This window comes from Xyrauchen texanus, chromosome 12 (assembly GCF_025860055.1).
Source record: "Xyrauchen texanus isolate HMW12.3.18 chromosome 12, RBS_HiC_50CHRs, whole genome shotgun sequence".
NCBI lineage: Eukaryota > Metazoa > Chordata > Actinopteri > Cypriniformes > Catostomidae > Xyrauchen > Xyrauchen texanus.
The window spans coordinates 28,217,292-28,236,706 of NC_068287.1; the positions used below are offsets into that span (position 1 = coordinate 28,217,292).

At 44.4% G+C, this 19,415-nt stretch overlaps 1 protein-coding gene across 1 annotated transcript in view; it reads right to left on the bottom strand.

The window, feature by feature from the left end:
* Positions 1-16,635, bottom strand: part of LOC127652563 (C1q-related factor-like) — a 34,238-nt gene extending 17,603 nt beyond the window's left edge. The window contains exon 1 of the mRNA XM_052138762.1: positions 15,781-16,635. Coding sequence (XP_051994722.1) covers positions 15,781-16,386 — 606 coding nt within the window. The 5' untranslated portion in view covers positions 16,387-16,635. The remainder of the gene's footprint in view (positions 1-15,780) is intronic.
* Positions 16,636-19,415: the final 2,780 nt, after the last annotated feature.

Sequence of the window (19,415 nt, forward strand, 5' to 3'; positions counted from 1 at the left end):
TGAATTGCAACATTACAGACTTGGTTTTAAGGCAAAAAAAAGTATTTGAAAATCTGTCAAAAAGACATAGGTACAAGAATGTGTACTTACCGTCTTTCATGAAAGCATGGACAACAATCCCATGAAGCATTGCAAATTACATAAAAACTCCAAATATAAAATTTTTTTTATTGATTGTATTGATCGATCTATTGATTGTAGGTTGTTGAAGTGGAAAAAAAATATATTTTACATTTATTGCAAAATATTCCAATATAACATATAAGTAGTTTGAGAATGCAGGGAGACAGACTCATTTACATCATTCAGAGTGCTTCATTGAAGTGGGCGGTCAATTCTGGGCTTATTTTTGGGCTTGGTTGGCTGTGAATCTCTGTTTGGTGACCATGGATAATGTAGTTGTTCAACAGGAATTCTGCTAATAAAGATGATTTTTTTAAAATGAAGTTGAAATATCACAGATGGATGGCTTCAACGAAATACCACTGATGAACAATCTCAGAGATCATGCTAGGTTAGTCTTTAAATGTTTATGAATTACCATTGAAAATCAATTCTATGGAAGAAATTAATGGAATTTTTACTTACGGAACCAGACTGTTGCTATTACTCTATACTCTATTACTGTATAATACTCTATTACTAACATAAAACGACTCGGTTACTAACGTAACCTCGGTTCCCTGAGAGGAGGGAATGAGTATTGCGTAAGTAGCTTACGCTATGGGAAAACTCAGTTTCTCGAGAAATATTGAAGTCTTTATGTAAAATGCATTGCAGCTGCACAGCAGACAACAATGAGCGAGGCAGCTCGGTCATTGGCTGTGCTGCGGCAACTTGCTCGAACCAATAACGGGGCGACTCTGAACGCTCGACCAATGAGCGTGCTTCACGCCCGCGCGCTCAGAGCCCGCCAAGATGGGCGTGGCTAAGGCTATATATTTGGCGCCCCGTCATGAGAGTTCTTTAGGTTCAATCGACTGAAGCGACTGACCAAGCACAAGCACGGCAGCTTACGCAATACTCGTTCCCTCCTCTCAGGGAACCGAGGTTACGTTAGTAACCGAGTCGTTCCCTTTCGAGAGGTCTCTCCTATTGCGTAAGTAGCTTACGCTATGGGAACACCATGCAAAACGCTGTGCGTGCTGACTTCGCTCTATAAAGCCAGAGGCAGATGCCTGAGCCTTAAAGCAAAGTGATTATTCAACGAGCCGGCCAACGGCGAGCTATATAATGGGATGATACAGAGCGCCTTTGCCCCAAGGTGGCCCATGGCGGGGCGCTCATTGTAAAAACACACGCACATATCTTATGTACTGATTTTACTATTTACTGATATGCATAAAAAACTCCCTAAGTCAGTCAGAGACGGACCTTATAAGGGAGGAGATAATGCTCAGCATATATGTACTCCAGTCCATACTACAGTCAGGCTGATAGAATGTTGGAATGCAATGAGGGGACCTGTAGGTTATAAAACCTGATAAATGTCGAAGGCGAGGCCCAGCCTGCCGCTGCACAAATATCCTCAATGGGTATCCCACTCGACCACGCCCACGAGGAGGCCATGCTCCTCGTAGAGTGAGCTCTGACGCCTAAGGGGCATTGAAGGCCCTTGGCTTCATAAGCCAGCGCTATAGCATCTACTATCCAGCGCTATATTCTTTGCTTTGAAACTTTAGTGCGGCTGCCAAAGCATACGAATAATTGTTCCGTCTGTCTGAACGGGGCAGAACGTTCCAAGTATACTCTGAGCGCCCTGACCGGGCAGAGTAAATTAGCGTCGCTTTCGTCTGCTGAAGACGATAGCGCTGCCAGAGATATCACCTGTACTCTGAAGGGTGTGGAGAGCACTTTAGGAATATACCCGTGCTTTGGCCTAAGGACAACTCTGCAGTCGTTAGGTCCAAATTCGAGGCAAGCAGCGCTTGATGACAGCGCGTGCAGGTCGCCCACTCTCTTGACTGAGGCGAGTGCCAACAAGAGCGCAGTTTTGAGCGAGAGCTGTTTAAGGTACACTGTTCGGAGAGGTTCGAACAGGGCACTCTTGAGTGCGTCCAGGACCGTGGCCAGGTCCCAGATCGGTACCGAGGGGGGGCGAGGAGGGTTCATCCTCCTAGCGCCTCTTAGGAAACGAATGATTAGGTCGTTTTTCCCTAATGAGCGTCCTTTATCAGGATTGTGTGACGCCGCTATGGCAGCCACATAGACTTTGAGCATGGAGGGTGTGCGGCCCGCCTCCAGCAGCTCTTGCAAAAAGGCGAGTACACTTGGTATCTCGCACGATTTGGGGTTCAAGCTCTTGGTATCACACCAGTCACTGAACACTTTCAACTTTTGGGCATATAAGCGCCTCGTAGAGGGCGCTCGCGCCTCAGTGATGGTTCTCAACACTCCGCTGGGGAGGTTCTCTGGAACCCATAGAGGGGCCATGCATGAAGAGCCCACAGATCGGTGCAGGGATGAAGAATCATCCCGTTGGCCTGCCTGAGGAGGTCCAGCCTCAACGGAATCGGCCATGGGGCATATTGCATCATCTGCATCAGTTCTGGAAACCACGTCTGGTTCTTCCAGAGTGGGGCTACCAGGAGCACTGCACATTTCACCTCCCTGATCCGACTGATGACCTGAGGTAGCATCGCGATCGGGGGAAAAGCATACAAGGGGCGGCTCGGCCAGACTCGGGCGAGCGCGTCCGTGCTCTTTGAGAAGAAAAGAGGGCAGTGCGCATTTTCCCTGGAGGCGAAGAGGTCGACCTCTGCTTCGCCAAAGGTTTGCCATAACCACTGAACCGTCAGGGGGTGGAGAGACCATTCTCCTGGGAGAACTTTGTCTCTGGACAGCATGTCCGCTCCCTGGTTCAGGATGCCTGGCACATGCGCTGCTCTCAGCGAGCGCAGGTTGTGCTGTGACCATAAGATGAGCTCCCTGGCCATAGAGTGCAGGGAGCTCGACCTGAGTCCACGCTGGCGATTTATATACGACACTACCGTCATGTTGTCCGTTCGAACCAGGACGTGTTCGTTTTTCAGGTACGGAAGCAGGGCTCTGAGAGCCAAGGCGACCGCTTTCATTTCCAGAGAGTTTATATGTAGGCGCTTTTCCGGGTTTGACCAAAAACCGGAGACAGGCCTGCCCTCGTAAAGGGCCCCCCATCCTATTTTGGAGGCATCTGTCGTGATCATTTTTCTCCGTGTGTTCACGCCCAGACTCACGCCGGTTTGATACCAGTCGACGGCCTTCCAGGGCGTCAGGGCTTTTATACAGCAGTGATTCGCTCTGATTAAAAAGTGGCCCGAGCGCCATGCGTGAGTGGGGACACGGCTCTTGAGCCAGCATTGGAGAGGACGCATGTGCAACAATCCTAACTGGAGTACAGTTGATGCCGAGGCCATGAGACCGAGCATCCTTTGAAATCATTTGATGGGGGTGTGCACGCCCGCTCTGAATGATGTTGCAAGGCGCCGAATAGCGAGCGCGCGCTCTGATGAGAGGCGCGCCATCATCTGCACTGAGTCTAGCACTATTCCCAGAAAAGAGATATTCTGGCTGGGGGATAGCACGCTCTTTGCAAAATTGATTCTCAGACCCAGACATTCTAGATGACTGATAATCCAAGATCTGTGCGTCGTTAACTGACTCTCTGATTGTGCTAGGATTAGCCAATCGTCGAGGTAATTCAGTATTCGCACTCCCCGCTGGGAAAGTGCTGCGTCCATACATTTCGTGAATGTACGGGGGGCCAATGATAGGCCGAATGGTAGTACTGTGTACTGGTATGACTGACTGTGTACTGGTATGACTGTCCCTCGAAAGCAAATCTCAGAAATGGCCTGTGATGAGGCGCTATCGGAATGTGAAAGTAAGCGTCTTTCAAATCCACTGATAGAAACCAATCCCCGGGGCGAACTTGCGTGAGGATATGTTTGGTCGTTAACATTCTGAACAAGCGAATCATTAAAGCTTTGTTCAGATGTCTGAGATCTAGGATGGGGCGGAGGCCACCGTCCTTTTTCGGGACGAGAAAGTAGCGGCTGTAAAAACCCGCCTCACTCATAGAGGGAGGAACAGTTTCTATAGCGCTCTTCTCTATCAGTTTGAGCACCTCGGTGCGTAGAACATGTGAAACATCTTTCCTCACTTTCGTCTCGACCACCGCTGAAAAGCGGGGTGGTCTGCGAGCGAATTGAAGCGAGTAACCGTGTTTTATTATGTTCAAAACCCATTCCGGCATGTCGGGGATTTTTTCCCAGGCTTTTGCTCGCACAGATATGGGCTGAATGCTGGCCGGGGGCGTGTCGCAGTGACGTATGGACCCTGCCGGCGAATTGCCTTGTGCTAACACTGAGCTTACAGCTCTCAGAGGCGCAGGAGCGCGCTGAGTAGCTTTGTTGAGTGCCGAGTGCAGGGGTGCGTGTGAGATTACAGGCACGCACGCTATCTCCGTAATGCTCGCAGCATGAGCTGGAGAAATGTTTGAAACTGTATAGACAGTGTTTACGGGTGGGGGTGCATACATTGCGGCACTTTCATAAAGCTTCCCGTTCTTAGCGGGGAGTTTCTTGGCTCGCGCGCCGCATCTGTGATGCTCGCGGCGTGAGCCAGAGAGCTGTTTGAAACTGTATGGGCAGCGCTTATGGGTGGGGGTGCATATACCGTAGTAGGCACGCGCGCCATTTTCATAAAGCCTCCCGCTCGTGGCGGGGGGGTTTTGGGCATGCATACAGTGTTTGTGTGTAGGGGTGCATGCATGACAGCAGGCACGCGCGTTACCTTTATAGTATTTCCCGCTTTTACTGGGGAAGTGTTTATAACTGTGGGAACAGTGTTTGTGTGTAGTGGTGCATACATGACAATAGGCACACAATCTACATTTATGGGGCATCCAGCTTGAGCTGGGGAAGTATTCGGCACTGTTTGGACAGTATTGATATGTGGGAATGCGCACTTTAGTGTGGACACGTGACCCCTTAGTGACACAGGCAGAAAATGACTCTTTTTGTGATTTCTGTGTGTTGCCGTTAAAACGGCGTTTGATTGCAGGTGAGCGAGTTCTGTGACTGGCCCATTGACTGCTGTACAGACATTTCCAGCCGCTTGTAAGGGGACTGGGTAATGTTTTACACGTTTTGGAGAGAGTGGTCCGGCTTTTGCGAGACACGCACACTCTCTCTTTCTTCCTATGGCTAGGACGGCTTACGAGGCTCCGGGTTCAGCACGATCTTGGGCCGAGGTCCCCGTCGCTCAGGCGGCTGCTTTCGGCTAGCGGAACGTGAGCGGCGGCAAGCATCCGTTTCAGGTCTGGGCTGGGAGATGGGAGGCGCCGCCCTGGCTCGCTGCTGCAGCTGAGGCGGTCTCTGGCGGCTCTGTGACGAGCTGGAGCGCTTAGGCAGGAAGTGACGCATAGCCTGCGAATTCTTCTGGGCTTCAGTGAAGCGTTCAGCGAACTCTTTTACCGCCGGTCCGAACAGGCGGCTTGGGGTGATAGGCGCGTCGAGGAATGGCGCCTTATCCGCGTCCTTCATTTCTGTTAGCGTCAGCCACATATGGCGCTCAAGGACAGTCAGGTTAGCCATGGCCTGGCCGATGGATTGGGCGGTGGCCTTTGTGGCTCGCAGGGCTACATCAGTGGCGCTGCGCAGGTCCTTGAAAGCCTCAGGTTCAGGTCCAGACTTGTCCATGGTGCGGAGAAGTTTGGCCTGATAGACCTGCAGAACAGCCATGGAATGAATCGCTGACGCAGCTTGGCCAGCGGCGGCATATGCGCGTCCGGCGAGAGCTGAGGTAGATCTGCAGGGCTTCGAGGGATGAGAAGCTTTGGCTTTCCATCCAGCGGTGGAGGGTGGACACAGATGGTTGGCCATAGCCTCCTCGAGGGGCGGGGTTCCCTCGTAGCCTCTTTCTCTCGCGCCGTCCACCGAGGAGAGCGAGGAAGAGAAAGAAGGCTTCAGGCGAGCAGAATGCGGGGCTTTCCACGACTTTGTGAGTTCATCGTGAACTTCGGGGAAGAAAGGGGAGGGTCTCTGTCGAGGGGCCTGCCAGCGCCCTTGCAGGAACCACTCGTCCAGCCGGCTGCGGGCGGGTTCATCCGGAGAAGACCAGTCGAGCCCGAGGTCTTTCACGGCTTTGGACAGTATGCAGACGATTTCTGAGTCCATGCTGGTGCCCCTGCTCGTGTCCGCTAGTGTCGACGGCGCGGGGTCGAAGGCCGAGCCCGGCCAGTCGTCGGATGCAGCGTCAATGGAAAGGCTGTCATCCTTTTCACTGTCGTCCCCTGACGCGCCGAACGAGAAGAGACCCAGCGCTCTGGAGGGATGCTGGTCTGCCTATGTGAATTGAACTGGCGGCAGGGAGTCCTCGGGTGGTGGTGAAGCACACGGGGACTGGCCCGGCGTGACGTCACTGAAGTCTGCGTGCTCTGGCGGCCTCCGTGAGCGACGCTTTTTCTTGCGTGGCTCGAACAGAGGGGATGGCAGCACGGTGGTAGCAGGCTCGTTCGCGGCGAAGGCGGCAAAGCGAGCGCGCAGCTCGGTGAGGCCCAGGGAGTCACATTCGGGGCATCCGCCTCGAGTGAGAGCAGCTTCTGCGTGGTCAGGTCCCAGGCAGCGAGCGCAGATAATGTGACGGTCCCTGTCAGGAAGAGGGCCTCTGCACGAGGCGCAGGTTGAAGGCATTTTAAACAACGCCTCGAATTTTCTCTTTTACTAAGGACAAAAAAGCGTCGCAGAGGCGAACACTTGAAAGTTATTGCTTAGTAAAGGATATCAAGGTGATGCGCGCCGGATGGCGTAGCAGAAGGCTTTGAAGGCGGTTGAAGGCGCCGGCGTCCTCGTAGCAGTCCTGCTGTAGGCTTGTCGACGGCGGGTGAAAAGACTCCAATAATCCGGAGGATCCAGCGAAGAGAAGGTCTTTGCTGAAGGAGATTAAATCTAAAGAACTCTCATGATGGGGCGCCTAATATATAGCCTTAGCCACGCCCATCTTGGCGGGCTCTGAGCGCGCGGGCGTGAAGCGCGCTCATTGGTCGCGCGTTCAGAGTCGCCCCGTCATTGGTTCTGCTGTGCAGCTGCAATGCGTTTTACATAAAGACTTCAATATTTCTCGAGAAACTGAGTTTTCCCATAGCGTAAGCTACTTACGCAATAGGAGAGACCTCTCGAAAGGGAACACTGGATACTTACTTTTGCACTGGTACGTCATTCTCACACATCATATCTTTTTGTTCTGTATCTTTATACTGCAGAGCTAAAGTGACTCTGTGCTGGCTTTTAAGCTTTACAGTTGTCATGACAATCAGCACACATCTTGCTTTATGTCAGCTGTGAATAAGAGACAACAATCAACTTTTGAGCATGATAGGCTCTCACACGGTTCCTTCATAAATAAATGTATGCCTCTAACGCAAAAAATACCAGAGAACATACCAGAGGATAACCTGCCCACAAAATTGTACCTTATTTCATTTGAAAGTGCCATTTGTGTGTCATAAATTCTAATAAAGTCTTTTATGGAAACAGCCCGGTAGTTTACAACAAGTTGTGGCACCTAATAACCCAATCCATTAGGAATCTTTATAAAGTATTGGCCACAGTGTGCAGATAGTGTACAATGGCCTGACCTCTAAGCAAAGGAGCCCTGAAGTCTTTGAGGAGAGGAGCTGCATAATGAAACATCACACTGTGTTATAAAGCATTATTGTGTGATAGAGTGGTCTCACCTCCTCTCAGTGCCATAATGAGGAGAGTGCAGTAATTCTGGTCTTAGGGGAGATTGAAGGAGAGGGAGAGAAAGATGAGGAAGGGGAGCGATGGATGGGAGCTAGGGAGAGATGCATGGTTTTTGCTGCAGCATACATTTTTCATGAATTGCCCTATTCATCATTTGGCACTGGGCGGATAGCTGTTATCTTACAGTAGCTGTTGTTTATTTTTTCGAGGTGAACGAGGTGTTAAACACGCACATGCTCACGCTGACTAATTCAATCAAGTAACTGGGCTAAGTGCAGGAGTCGGAGTGGAGGGAAACGTGGGTTTTAGTGGATGTGAGTGGAAGGAGTCATTGAAAGCATCAGTGAAGCATCAAGATGTTTACAGAGTAACTTTACTGAGGGGCAAGTTGTTATTCCCCAGGGAGAGCATGGGTGTGCACACACAACAAGATGATTTGAGATGTGGTGTGGTGTGGGTATCAATGTGGCCATATGTGTCTGTGTATGAGTGAGCGTTTATTTGTGCTCATTAAGAGAAGAAAAAGGTCTCCTTGTGAGTCACTGTCCTGGCCAAAATAGAGTCAGTCAGAAAGGGAGGCACATCTATTTAAGTGCATGCAATCTAAATACACTCCACATACACACACACACACACACACACACACACACACACACACACACACACACACACACACACACACTCACAAGCAGCACTGCTGTAGTCTTTGTGGTGGTTTGACTGATGTGCATTTGAGGAGCACTGCAGATAGAGCTGAAGTTCAGGAAGAATCATGTTTTAAGAGTATAGTTCCACTCTTATGAATTAAGTGCTTGCTCTATGTCACTCAGAAACATCTGACATGTGTGGCATTTCTTTGGCAGCATGGGCAAATACAGTGCTAATAACCCTACTGCACCCAATTAGACTGGTTTTAATGTTCTGCACAATCCAGTGGCAAATTTAGTGTCCAATTAGACATCAGATCACAGGCAAAGGCCCTGCCTTTATGCCTCAACAGCTGATTCAAAGAATTGTAGAGCAGGGAAAGTATGTCTGACTGAAACACAAGTAACTCCAGTACAAATTAACAAGATGTTATTGAAGTGTGCTGCTTATTGGACTTGTTAAAATATACTTTTCAGGAGATTATTGTGAGGATAACAAGTTTGCTTAAGAAGAACATTACAAACTGACAGCCAACTGAAAGATTGGTTGAACTTTATAGAACTTGACTAACTTATGGTAGTTTGGCCAAAATAATGACTGTGCTGTTATTTTTCTTATTATTAAATGTCAAAGAGCTAAAAGATTAATTGATTCAATAGATGTTTTCCCTCTAGCAACATGTTACCTGTCTTTCTCCTCATCCAAATACAGATGAACAACACTTCCATTTGTGTAGGCTGAGTAATTAAACATGAGTAATTTGTGCAACTCTAATAACTAAACAATGAACCCTGTAATTAAAAACATGTCCATGAAACACTTTTTCCCTGTTCCAGATGGTGAAGTGTGTTTTTTTTTGTGTGTGCTTACACACACTCACACACATTCATATCCTGAAAGTATTGCATCTACTCATATGTCTCATATCAACACGATTTATACATAAAAAAAAATATATATTGTGGTGTAGTAAATATAGAAGAAATGTTTAAGTTTATACTTTCTACATCAGATAAGTTAGTTTAAGCCTGAACTTAAAAACATGGCTATCTTGAATTCTACATTTAAACATGTAAAAATTAATACTCTAGCTAATAAGTAAATATTATTTATGATTGTTTGTTATTTTTACAATGTGTCATCATGTATTAATCCTTGAGTAAAACCTTTTCAAATGCATTTGCTAATTTGAGTATATTTCACTGGTACATAAAATAAGTACATTTTACTCAACTTTTCTAAGCTGGTGTTCCCCCAATGCACAGGGCTTAAATAATGAATGAGCTTGCATGGTTTACCTATTTGGAAGTTTATTTGTTGTTGTTGCTGATTTTACATTTGGTAACTACTCAAGTTCTACTCAAAATTACCTGTTCATAATAAAATAATTAATAAAAAAAAAAGATCTGTTGATAATCACCATCATGGTGTTTTGTGCACAATGTGTTGAGGTCTGTGTGCTCTGTGTCCTCTTTTTATCATCAGTACTGCAGGGTGATGTTGTCTCAGACAACCTAGTATGCATTGTGTTTCCTGAAGGAGGCTTCCGTATGTCATGTGGTACATGAATAAAGATGCTTGAAATGAAAGTTCAAAATGTGACATGTTCTAATAAGATATTATTTAAATTAAGTTTATTCAAGCACCATTTACAGTGTATCATATTTGTAAATACACTTTACTGAATTGACTAACATGTTTATGTTATATTTACTTACTTTAATGAATATCATGTCATCAAAGTAAGTAGATTTACTTAGTTTTATACCATTAAGATTTACATTGGAAAAACTGCAAAATAGTCACTTTTATAGTGTACATAACAATTGCAAAAAGCATACACTATGCCCAAATAAAACGTAATACTGAGTAAATTAGTGTACGAGTTAGTGAGAGAGAGAAAGAGAGAGAGAGAGAGAGGGAGAGAGAGAGAGCATGACTGCCATGCCTTACTCCCAAGGACCTAGATTTGGGGTGGGGGGGTGGGGGGGGGGCACTTGCTTGTTTTGATCCCACCTGGAATCTACGCCCCTGCTTACTCAACTTAAAAAAAATTATCAGTTAAAATATAAATCAGCTGTATCATCCAAATACTGTAAGTGAATCTTCCGATAACGGTTCTAGACTATGTGTGTGTGTGTGTGTGTGTGTGTGTGTGTGTGTGTGTGTGTGTGTGTGTGTGTGTGTGTGTGTGTGTGTGTGTGTGTGTGTGTTTGCCTGGGCAAGTGTGGTCTGAGACAGCAAGATTATTCAGAAGGAGCCTCTTGAGAAACACAAAGAGTGCCTGGATGCATTTGCTTATAATGAAGTCAGAATGGGTTTGGGTGGATTAATGACAATATCAACAGAAGGAACACAAGGACAGGTGCCAGCACAATCTGGATGCAGTTCAAAGTTTTTAATTACGATTAAAAAGACTCCTTGGAACACTGCAAATGACTTTTCTTTTCCAGCCTTTTATATTTCACGTTTCCCTCTCCTTTATCGCATTTCAAGTGGAATTCCCAGTTTTGCAGTTTACTTGTAAGGCCAGTGGAGTTTCAAAAAGGAATGCAAAGGCATCTGTACATGTCCATCTGGCAAATCAGAATTTTTTTAAGAATATTTGGCAATTTAAGAAAAATAAATAAGATTAGAAGAAGCTTTGGGGGCAGAGCTGAAATTGATGGAAAGAAATGCATGTGCATGCCATGTGTGCGTATTAAAGCTAAAATCCATGAAACGCATTCAAAGCTCTGGTAAAAAAAACACAAACACAAACAGATCGCAAACTCACTAGACCATTCTTTCTTTCTTTCTTTTCATTCTCTCACACAAACACATACACCCTGTACAACAGTGGTGTGTGCTTGCATGGCGGTACAGTAAGGCCACTTAAAGAATAGAGCAAGTCCACAGGGATACAGACTAGCTGAAAGTCTGTTAGTACTCCATCACTGCCACTGAGAAACACAACACTGTATTCACATACATTCGAGAGAGAGAGAGAGAGTTACTGCAACAAAGTTAAACAACAAAAGTTTATTTTAATCCGTTAAAGAACAATAAAAGCCTCCGACAACCACACATCCTACAGCAGATTGCGTAAGGTCCTACATTCCAGCTCTTGTACAAAAACTGCTGCTATTCCTCTGATCTGAAAGAGCGGTTTGATTAGTGAGGTGGTAACCACTCCATAAAAGATTAGCTTGCTCTTGAGAGGAGAGCTCGTCGCCTATGTCTGCCTAAAGTGTCTGTATGGAGGGTCTCTAGAGATCAAGACCCATTGTGTTCAACAGACGGTGCTTTACGACAACATATGTTCACCTTCCCCAATGTTCTTCCTTCACACACTCCATAAATGCTGTACTATGCTCCCAGAAGTTTTGCCTGCTCTTGCCTTTGCCATTAGTATTTATTTTATTTTATGGTTTTGCTTAGGCAATCTAGTCAGGGTACAGGGAAAACAAAGAAACCTAAAACAGCACCAGGGAAGATGCAAGTTAGCAGCAAATCTCCTCCAGCAACAAACTTTTAATCTGTACAACACAGAAGTTCAGAACATACAGTACACCAATACAGTGCTTGCTGTCTCCTCTGTCAGCGAGTGGATTTCTTTCTTCTCTGTGTTTGATTAGTAGCCTGACACTGTAAACCCTGAAGTTGTCATAACTGGAAATATCAAGTTGCCTTACTTGTATTACTTGAAATGTCAGGTTTTGGGCTCATAACTCAAATATTTAAGCTAATTGAATTTATGTTAAAAAAATCCATAGACTTTTTCTGTAGTTCTGTGGGCATTTAAATAGTTGTAATTAAGAATTTATAGAGGTTTTTAGCTCTTTTGTATTATTATTTATGTTGTTTTGTTGTAAACAGTTGTTTCGTGTGATGTCAGCATTAACGTGATCAGTGTCCCATTTGGTCAAGTTGGTCAGTATATTTATACAGTATTTTGGAGAATGAAGTTTATTTAATGACTGGCCTAGACTCAGATATGATTTTTATTTGAGCTTTATCTAAAATTGAATCAATTGAATTCAAATGATTAAAAACAATACAATAAACAACAATATTTAAATAGCAAATCTGAGTTAAGTATACTTGCATTTGGTTAACTTAACCTAAATAGTTTAGTTCATTAAACTAGTAGTTAATTTAACTTTATTACAAACATTTTGGAGGCCATTACTCAATTAAATTAAATGAGCAGAGTTTAATCAATTAAATTAAATGAGCAGAGTTTACTCAATTAAATAAGCTACATTTACTCAATTAAATGAGTAGACTTTACTCAATTAAATGAGTAGTCAACGTATAGGGTTTTCAGTGTGGGTTTTGGATTAAAGGACAATTAGTTAAAATTAAAGATGTGTTTGTGATAGAAAACAAGTGGTGATCTCAATTAAGAGGGGGAGACTATCTACCCACGTTGTTATTCTGAAATAATAAATCGTTCAGAAAAGTTACACTCAATTAATATTGCAACTACATTATAAAAGACAGCCAAAGTTATACTTTGAATGGCATGAACAACATAATTAACTTAAAAGATTTATGAAAAAGAAAACGTGATGGTGGGGTAGTGAGACGCAGAGGGAAAAAAGATAGTTTTAGACATGTTGTTCACAAAAACGTGTAGGCCTATATAATTTTTTTTTCAGTTCCAAATACAGTTTCATTCCTTTGTATGTCTCTTTCATTTTTTGCTTACCGTCTGAGCCAGTATTCAAACGTATGGTGGTGTTCTCTCTGTGACAGTGTCTTTGTGGAAGTTGAACTATTTTCTCCTGCTGGGTATGGTCGTGACGGCAGTCGGATAACCCTTGATAATTGTATTTATTTGACTGAAAAATCTCCTGTCTCGCGGAAGCTCCGGTTACTGCGGCAACGCGCGCTGACCTCCAGGCAACAGAGAGACTAAAAACACACGCGGCCTTCAGGTGCTGCTCTCCTCACCCCATTTACAGTTCCAGGTGCTTCTTCTCCCTCTCTCGCATCACAGTAAAATAGTTTTTAAAAAAAAAGAAGAAAAAAAATACTGTTGACAACAAATATACTTGTATAGGCCGCTTTCTCGACGTTTGTGAGGCAAATAGGAAAAAGTTAAGCTTTTTTATTATTGACTGAAATACGTGCGCCTACAAAATAGTTTTAAATTTACTTTTTAAAAGCGTAGGCTTCTCTGTGATCCAAGTAGGCTACACCTGATCGCTTTGAACTAGCAGATTGTACCTTAAAAATGTCTGATACATGTAGTCCTATATGTATTAATCATGCAACAAAACAAGCATAGCTAATATGACGTAAAATGATGCCAACACTGAACTAAAGAACACAAGATATTTAGAACACGTCATAAATCCTCGTATTATCAAATTAAATTAACCCATGTCTGATTAGTAGCCTACTTTAAAATTAGGAATGCAGAGCAAGATATGCGTGTCATTTACCCGTGGTGAAATCAGAAAATTTTCATCTTCAAGTGAACAATGCAATTGGGCTACATTGTTATTGCCTATATTTATAATAAAATAATTATAGCCTTCATAATGATGATACTGCTACTACTAATAATAATGATAATAATAATAATAATAAGAAGAAGAAGAAGAAGAAGAAGAAGAAGAAGAAGAAGAAGAAGAAGAAGAAGGATTTTTTTTTTTTTTTGCAATGCATCGATTCAAGGCAGGAGGAGGAAATGTGATTAAAGAGTCTTGGTAGCCTACCCTTTTTAGCCTATGTGATTAAATAATTAAAGTTATTAAGAATAGATTTGTGAACTGTATCCTTGTATTGGATCCATTTATTTATCATAGATATATATTGAACATTTTTATTTTAATTCACTAGACTAAATCCTAGAACCTTTCGTATTATGCTGTATTATAGCTCACTCGCGCTATTCTTCCACTTGAGAGACAGCCAACTCCAACAGCTTAAATTAAATATATAGGCCCCCCAACCATCCTCTAATAGGTCTATTTATTATAGGCACAATTGACACCACAGTCCTTGCACAGGGCACACGTTCCGCGTAACGTCTGTCATGTATTTCGTGCACATGTTATTAAAAAAAGCAAGTAAGGAAAGAAACAAAAAACTTTGAACAGTGGGAACAGAAGACATGCAAGCATGCACGGGAAAAAGAGAAGGAAGAGAGAGTAAAACAAATCACATTAAATGGTCTTTTCCTTAGATACACGTGGATAATAATATGTGCTTGTGATTGTCTCGTGTATTGCTGGCACTGTGATTACAAGTTCAAAAAGTTGCACGATATCACACGCGCCGCCAATTTGTGTCAGCTTGTGGCATTTCCGCTGCACCCCCTAATTAATGAGCCTGAAGTCAACCAGTAGCCAACAAAAACACACGAAAACAGACTGCTTCAAGCTTTGTGGGGAAAAAAATAAACATTAATTAGAGGTGAAACACTTCGAATCAGAAAGTATGTAAATCTATTTATAGACAGATCAGGGAACGTCTTCTCCTTTTAATGTCATGTAGCCTAATGATATCAATGAATCATTTTAACGTTTACATTATTTATTCTTCCGTAAACTGTTGACCTATCTGTCTATAATATGAAAAGAAACAGTCAATACGCTCAAATACATGCTGGAAACTTAATTTGACACTTTGTTTGAAAAAAGTTTGGCAAAGTTTATAACTGTCCCATGCAAAGACAATTCCATAAGAGAGCGCGCTAGAATCTCTGTCCTCCGTTAACGGGGACACGCACATAATGTCAACACGCATTAGGCGCATTCAACGCGTCTCCTCTCCCCGGATATGTGTGGGACAGCAGCTGTGCGAACTTTACCCGCGTGCTCTGAAAGGACGAGTAACTCACAGCAGATTTCACCGCGTCTCCCACCAGTTTCACTCACACACACACACGCACGCACACGCACGCACGCACACACACACACACACACACACACACACACACACACACACACACACACACACACACACACAAGAGGGAAGGGAGAAACGGGAGGATTCAGAGGATTCAGAGGACGCGAAACAGTCTTGACTGTCCTCTGCTGGGTCATAATTAAGAGTTTAATTTCGCTTTGCGAAAACCAGCTTAAAGAATATCTCACCACCAGCACACGCAGCAACAGATGAAATGTAGCGTAAAGATATAAAACACGATAACAGAGGCAAAACTTTAAAGGGAACAGTCAAAAAGGCGCAAAAGTAAAGAGTGACATATCTGCCTGAAAAAATAAATAAATAAAACGCTAAAAATGAAAGAATGTTTAGACAAGAACATTTCAGTTTCAGACCAATTATGTTATAGCTAAGCCGATCGAGGCAAATAACAGCAAAATATTGGACACAAATGTTCAGCACTTTTTTAAAATGCAAACTCACAGAACATGTGTACAGGTAAGAGATATGATTTGGCACTCACCTGTCCGTTCTTGCACAAGTCAGCCCACATGCTGGTTCCATCGCCTCCCCTCATCAGAACGTGGTAGATGAAGAAATATGTGCCTGGTACAACGCAGATAAACTTGCCCGAACTGCCGTCATAGTTGTTGCCAAGGTTGGTCACCACATCGTCAAACTTGAGGATCTCGTAGCCCTCATGTGGGTTCTTCAGTCCTGCATAGAAAGCCACTCGTGGATGCGTGTTGTACGTAACTGTACTGATAGCTCCATCATTGCCCAGGCCCAGAACCCCACTTTGGCCCCTGTTCCCCCGGTCCCCCGGGGGCCCCATTGGACCTGGGGGCCCGGGCTCCCCTGGTGGCCCCGGAGGTCCAGGTTTGCCTGGCCTGCCCGGCTTCCCCTGTGGCCCCTGGAGGAGCGTGGAGGGTGGAGGCATGTTGCTGTGATCGGCCAAAGCCTCGGCCTGCACAGAAGAGCCGGTGCTGGCGATGCCCGTGGTGGTGCCCTTGTTCTGGTACGGGTCGCACACCATTCGACAGGTGCCAAGCATCTCGTAGTGGTTGTTGTCATTGCTCACGGAGCTGACCAGCACAGGGATGAGCACCACCAGCACCAGCACCAGCATGACCCCTACGGCGGCCGCCACCAGGGTCTTCCTGCCCAGGCTGAGGTGCGGGAGTGGCTGGGCAGCCAGCGTGGGTCTGCCGGGAGCCGAAATGGTGACTGCTTGAGAAGAGGAGCCCGCAGAGAGAGAGAGAGAGAGAGAGAGAGAAAGAAAGAGAGACAGAGGGGTGTAGGGGGTCCTGGGGGATAGACAGCGAGCCCTAGGATTCCAATTGTGTGGTGGAGTGTGTGAGGGAGAAAGAGACCCACATGCACACACTCACACACTTGCCCAGCTCTGTTCACGCCTGGTTTGGTTAGCTGTCTAACTGGATGCGTTGGGCTGGCAGGAAAGCTCACAAATCCACACCGAAGCCTCACACATACATACACATACATGCAAAGCAATGCACTCACACACTCTCCCAAAAAGTCAGTCCCATTGTATGGTAGAGAGCGTTGCACAGGGTAATGAAGAGAATGAGGGATGGCAGAGGTAGCAAAGAGAAATAAAGGATGAAGTTAGTGAGTGTGCGCATGTGAGTAAGGGACAGCAAGAGAGTGAGGGAGAGAGAGAGAGAGAGAGAGAGAGAGAGCAGATGTAGAGGAGGGGAGGAAAGACAGTGTATGTTTGCAGAGGCGTTTTCTCAGACTGAGGGTTTTATACTGAGTAACACCCCCACTCACACACACACACACAGGCGCTCTCTTCCTCTCCACTCCTTCTCTCTGTCATAGCAATACAGTCAGGGGAATGTAGGAAAATTAACCTAGAAGGAGAGCAGAGGAGGGGACAACATATGAAAATTTAAAGAAACAGAAAAAAAGAAATAGAGACTCAAGAAAAAGAAAAAAAAAACTCAAAAGGTATAGTTTACCTTAACATGCCCAACAGTTCTGTCATCATGTATTCACCCTCATGTTTTTCCAAACCCATATGACTTACATGGAACACAAAAAGATGCAGTATATAAGAATGTCATCATTCACTTTCAAAGAAGGTTATATGGGTTTGGAATAAATTCAGGGTGAATAAAATGATGACTGAGTTTTCATTTTGGGCAAACTATTCCTTTGAAGATTTTATGTTTATTTTCTGACAGATGACTAATTAAAAAGTGATTGTCCTTTAAAAGCAAAGTTTAGGTTTAAGAGCTTGGTTTAGGTTCTTAAGAATGAAAATTGTAGTCAAGAACATTATGAGAGGCATTTAAAGCAGTATTCTCTTTTTGAATGTTTGAAACCTCAAAGGTTTTTTTTCTCTCAGGATAATACACACATACAAATAAATGCATTGACTTTATAGGCATACTACAAATATTATTTAGACATAGTATTACAGCAAGTACATTTTCAAGGAACACAATCACTTGCTGTTCCTCTTTGTGCGTGTCTTTGACTTTGAGGGCTTGTCATATAGAACATTATTGTATTTCACTTATTTTTTCCTAGCTACCAATAAAGTTCCCTCCTCCTCCTCCTCCTCTTGCTCTGAAATGGTTTGTTATTGTCCTGTTGCGTTTTTGTGCATGGCATCTATTGATCCAGTTTTTTTAATTGAATTAAGGGACCTGTGTGGAAAAGAAAAATCTATCCCTGTGGCTTATACTGGACAGCTGACATTTTTACCCAAAGAGCAGAGAACTGAGAGCAGAACTGCAGGAATCTGAACAAGTAACAGCACTTAAATAACAGCAGTAGTGTGAAATGAGTAAAGAGAAGGTTTTGTTAAGATTTCAGTGTGGCAGCTTTAAAAGGAATAATTATTATATTATTATTCTAATTCTAATAATAATAGAATTATTATTATAAATAATTATTTTATTCAACTAGGGAAGGACAAGTAAAAGACAAAGGAGAAATGAAAAACAGAGATGTCGAGAGAGAGAGAGAGAGAGAGAGAGAGAGAGAGATAAGCATGTGAGGAGTACAGGAACGAGAGAAAGAGATGATCCAGTGTACACACTGGCCTGAGCACTGTGTGGTAATATACGACTTGATGATGTTTTAATTGCCATCAAAGGGTTCAATAAAGGCAGTGTGGCTAAAAAGTGTGCCCAATTTCACATAGTGATCGGAATGCTGAAGATTTCATTGGACACATGAATTCACACATGTGTCAATATGTTCACATTCCTCAAGTGTTTGAAAACCCTGTCTGTGCTGAAGACAGCACATTCATAATAATAATAATACTATATTTTTATATAGCTCCTTTAAAGGTAGCTTCCCAAGGCGCTTTACATAAAAAATAAAAATATAAGAATACAAAGCATAAAAACAAATAGACTGGACTGAATAAACATGTATATCAAAACAGAATTAATAATTATAACACAAAACAAAAAATAAAATTAAAGCTGTCCTGAAAAAAAACATTTTAATATAAGTGTAAAACAGTTAAAGGATGGGCAAGGAGGAGGCGAGAACCGGCTTGACGATATAAATCATAGTTTAATGGAAAACTTAAAAGACAACACAAACACACATGATTGACATGTCCGCTAACGATCTCTCTCTCCCGCACGGCCCTCCGCAGTCAGCCTTTAAACCTCACGGAGGCATAATTAGCCTAATACGGGACCGGTGTGTAGTATCACGACCCGGCCCCACCCTCCGCCCTGCCACATTCCTCCCTCGTTCTCTCAGGCTGGGGAGCCCCCGGCCTGACGTACATCCCCCCCTCTTTCCCTGGGGGAGGGCGCGCCTTCCGCGCTGACTGCCGGCAGGTCATCCCCATCTACCTGGACGAGGGAGGGGACAAGGGGAGGGAAACAGAAATGATTAAAATGGGAGGGTACTCCTGTAACAGTGTAGTACCCCCTCCAAAGAACTGTACAATTTAAAAGAGGATAAAGGCCAATGCAGAGCGACAGTGAGAGAGAGAGAGGAGAGAGAGATGAAAAAAAAAAAAACTTACTCGCCAGTTCTCCGATACGCCGCAGCTTGTTCCTCTGCCACTCCTCCACCCTTTATCGGACGACAGCCGCGCCTCTCCGGGCGGATCTGAGGCAGTCCTCCAGCCCCTGGCGGACAGAACACCCCGCCGCG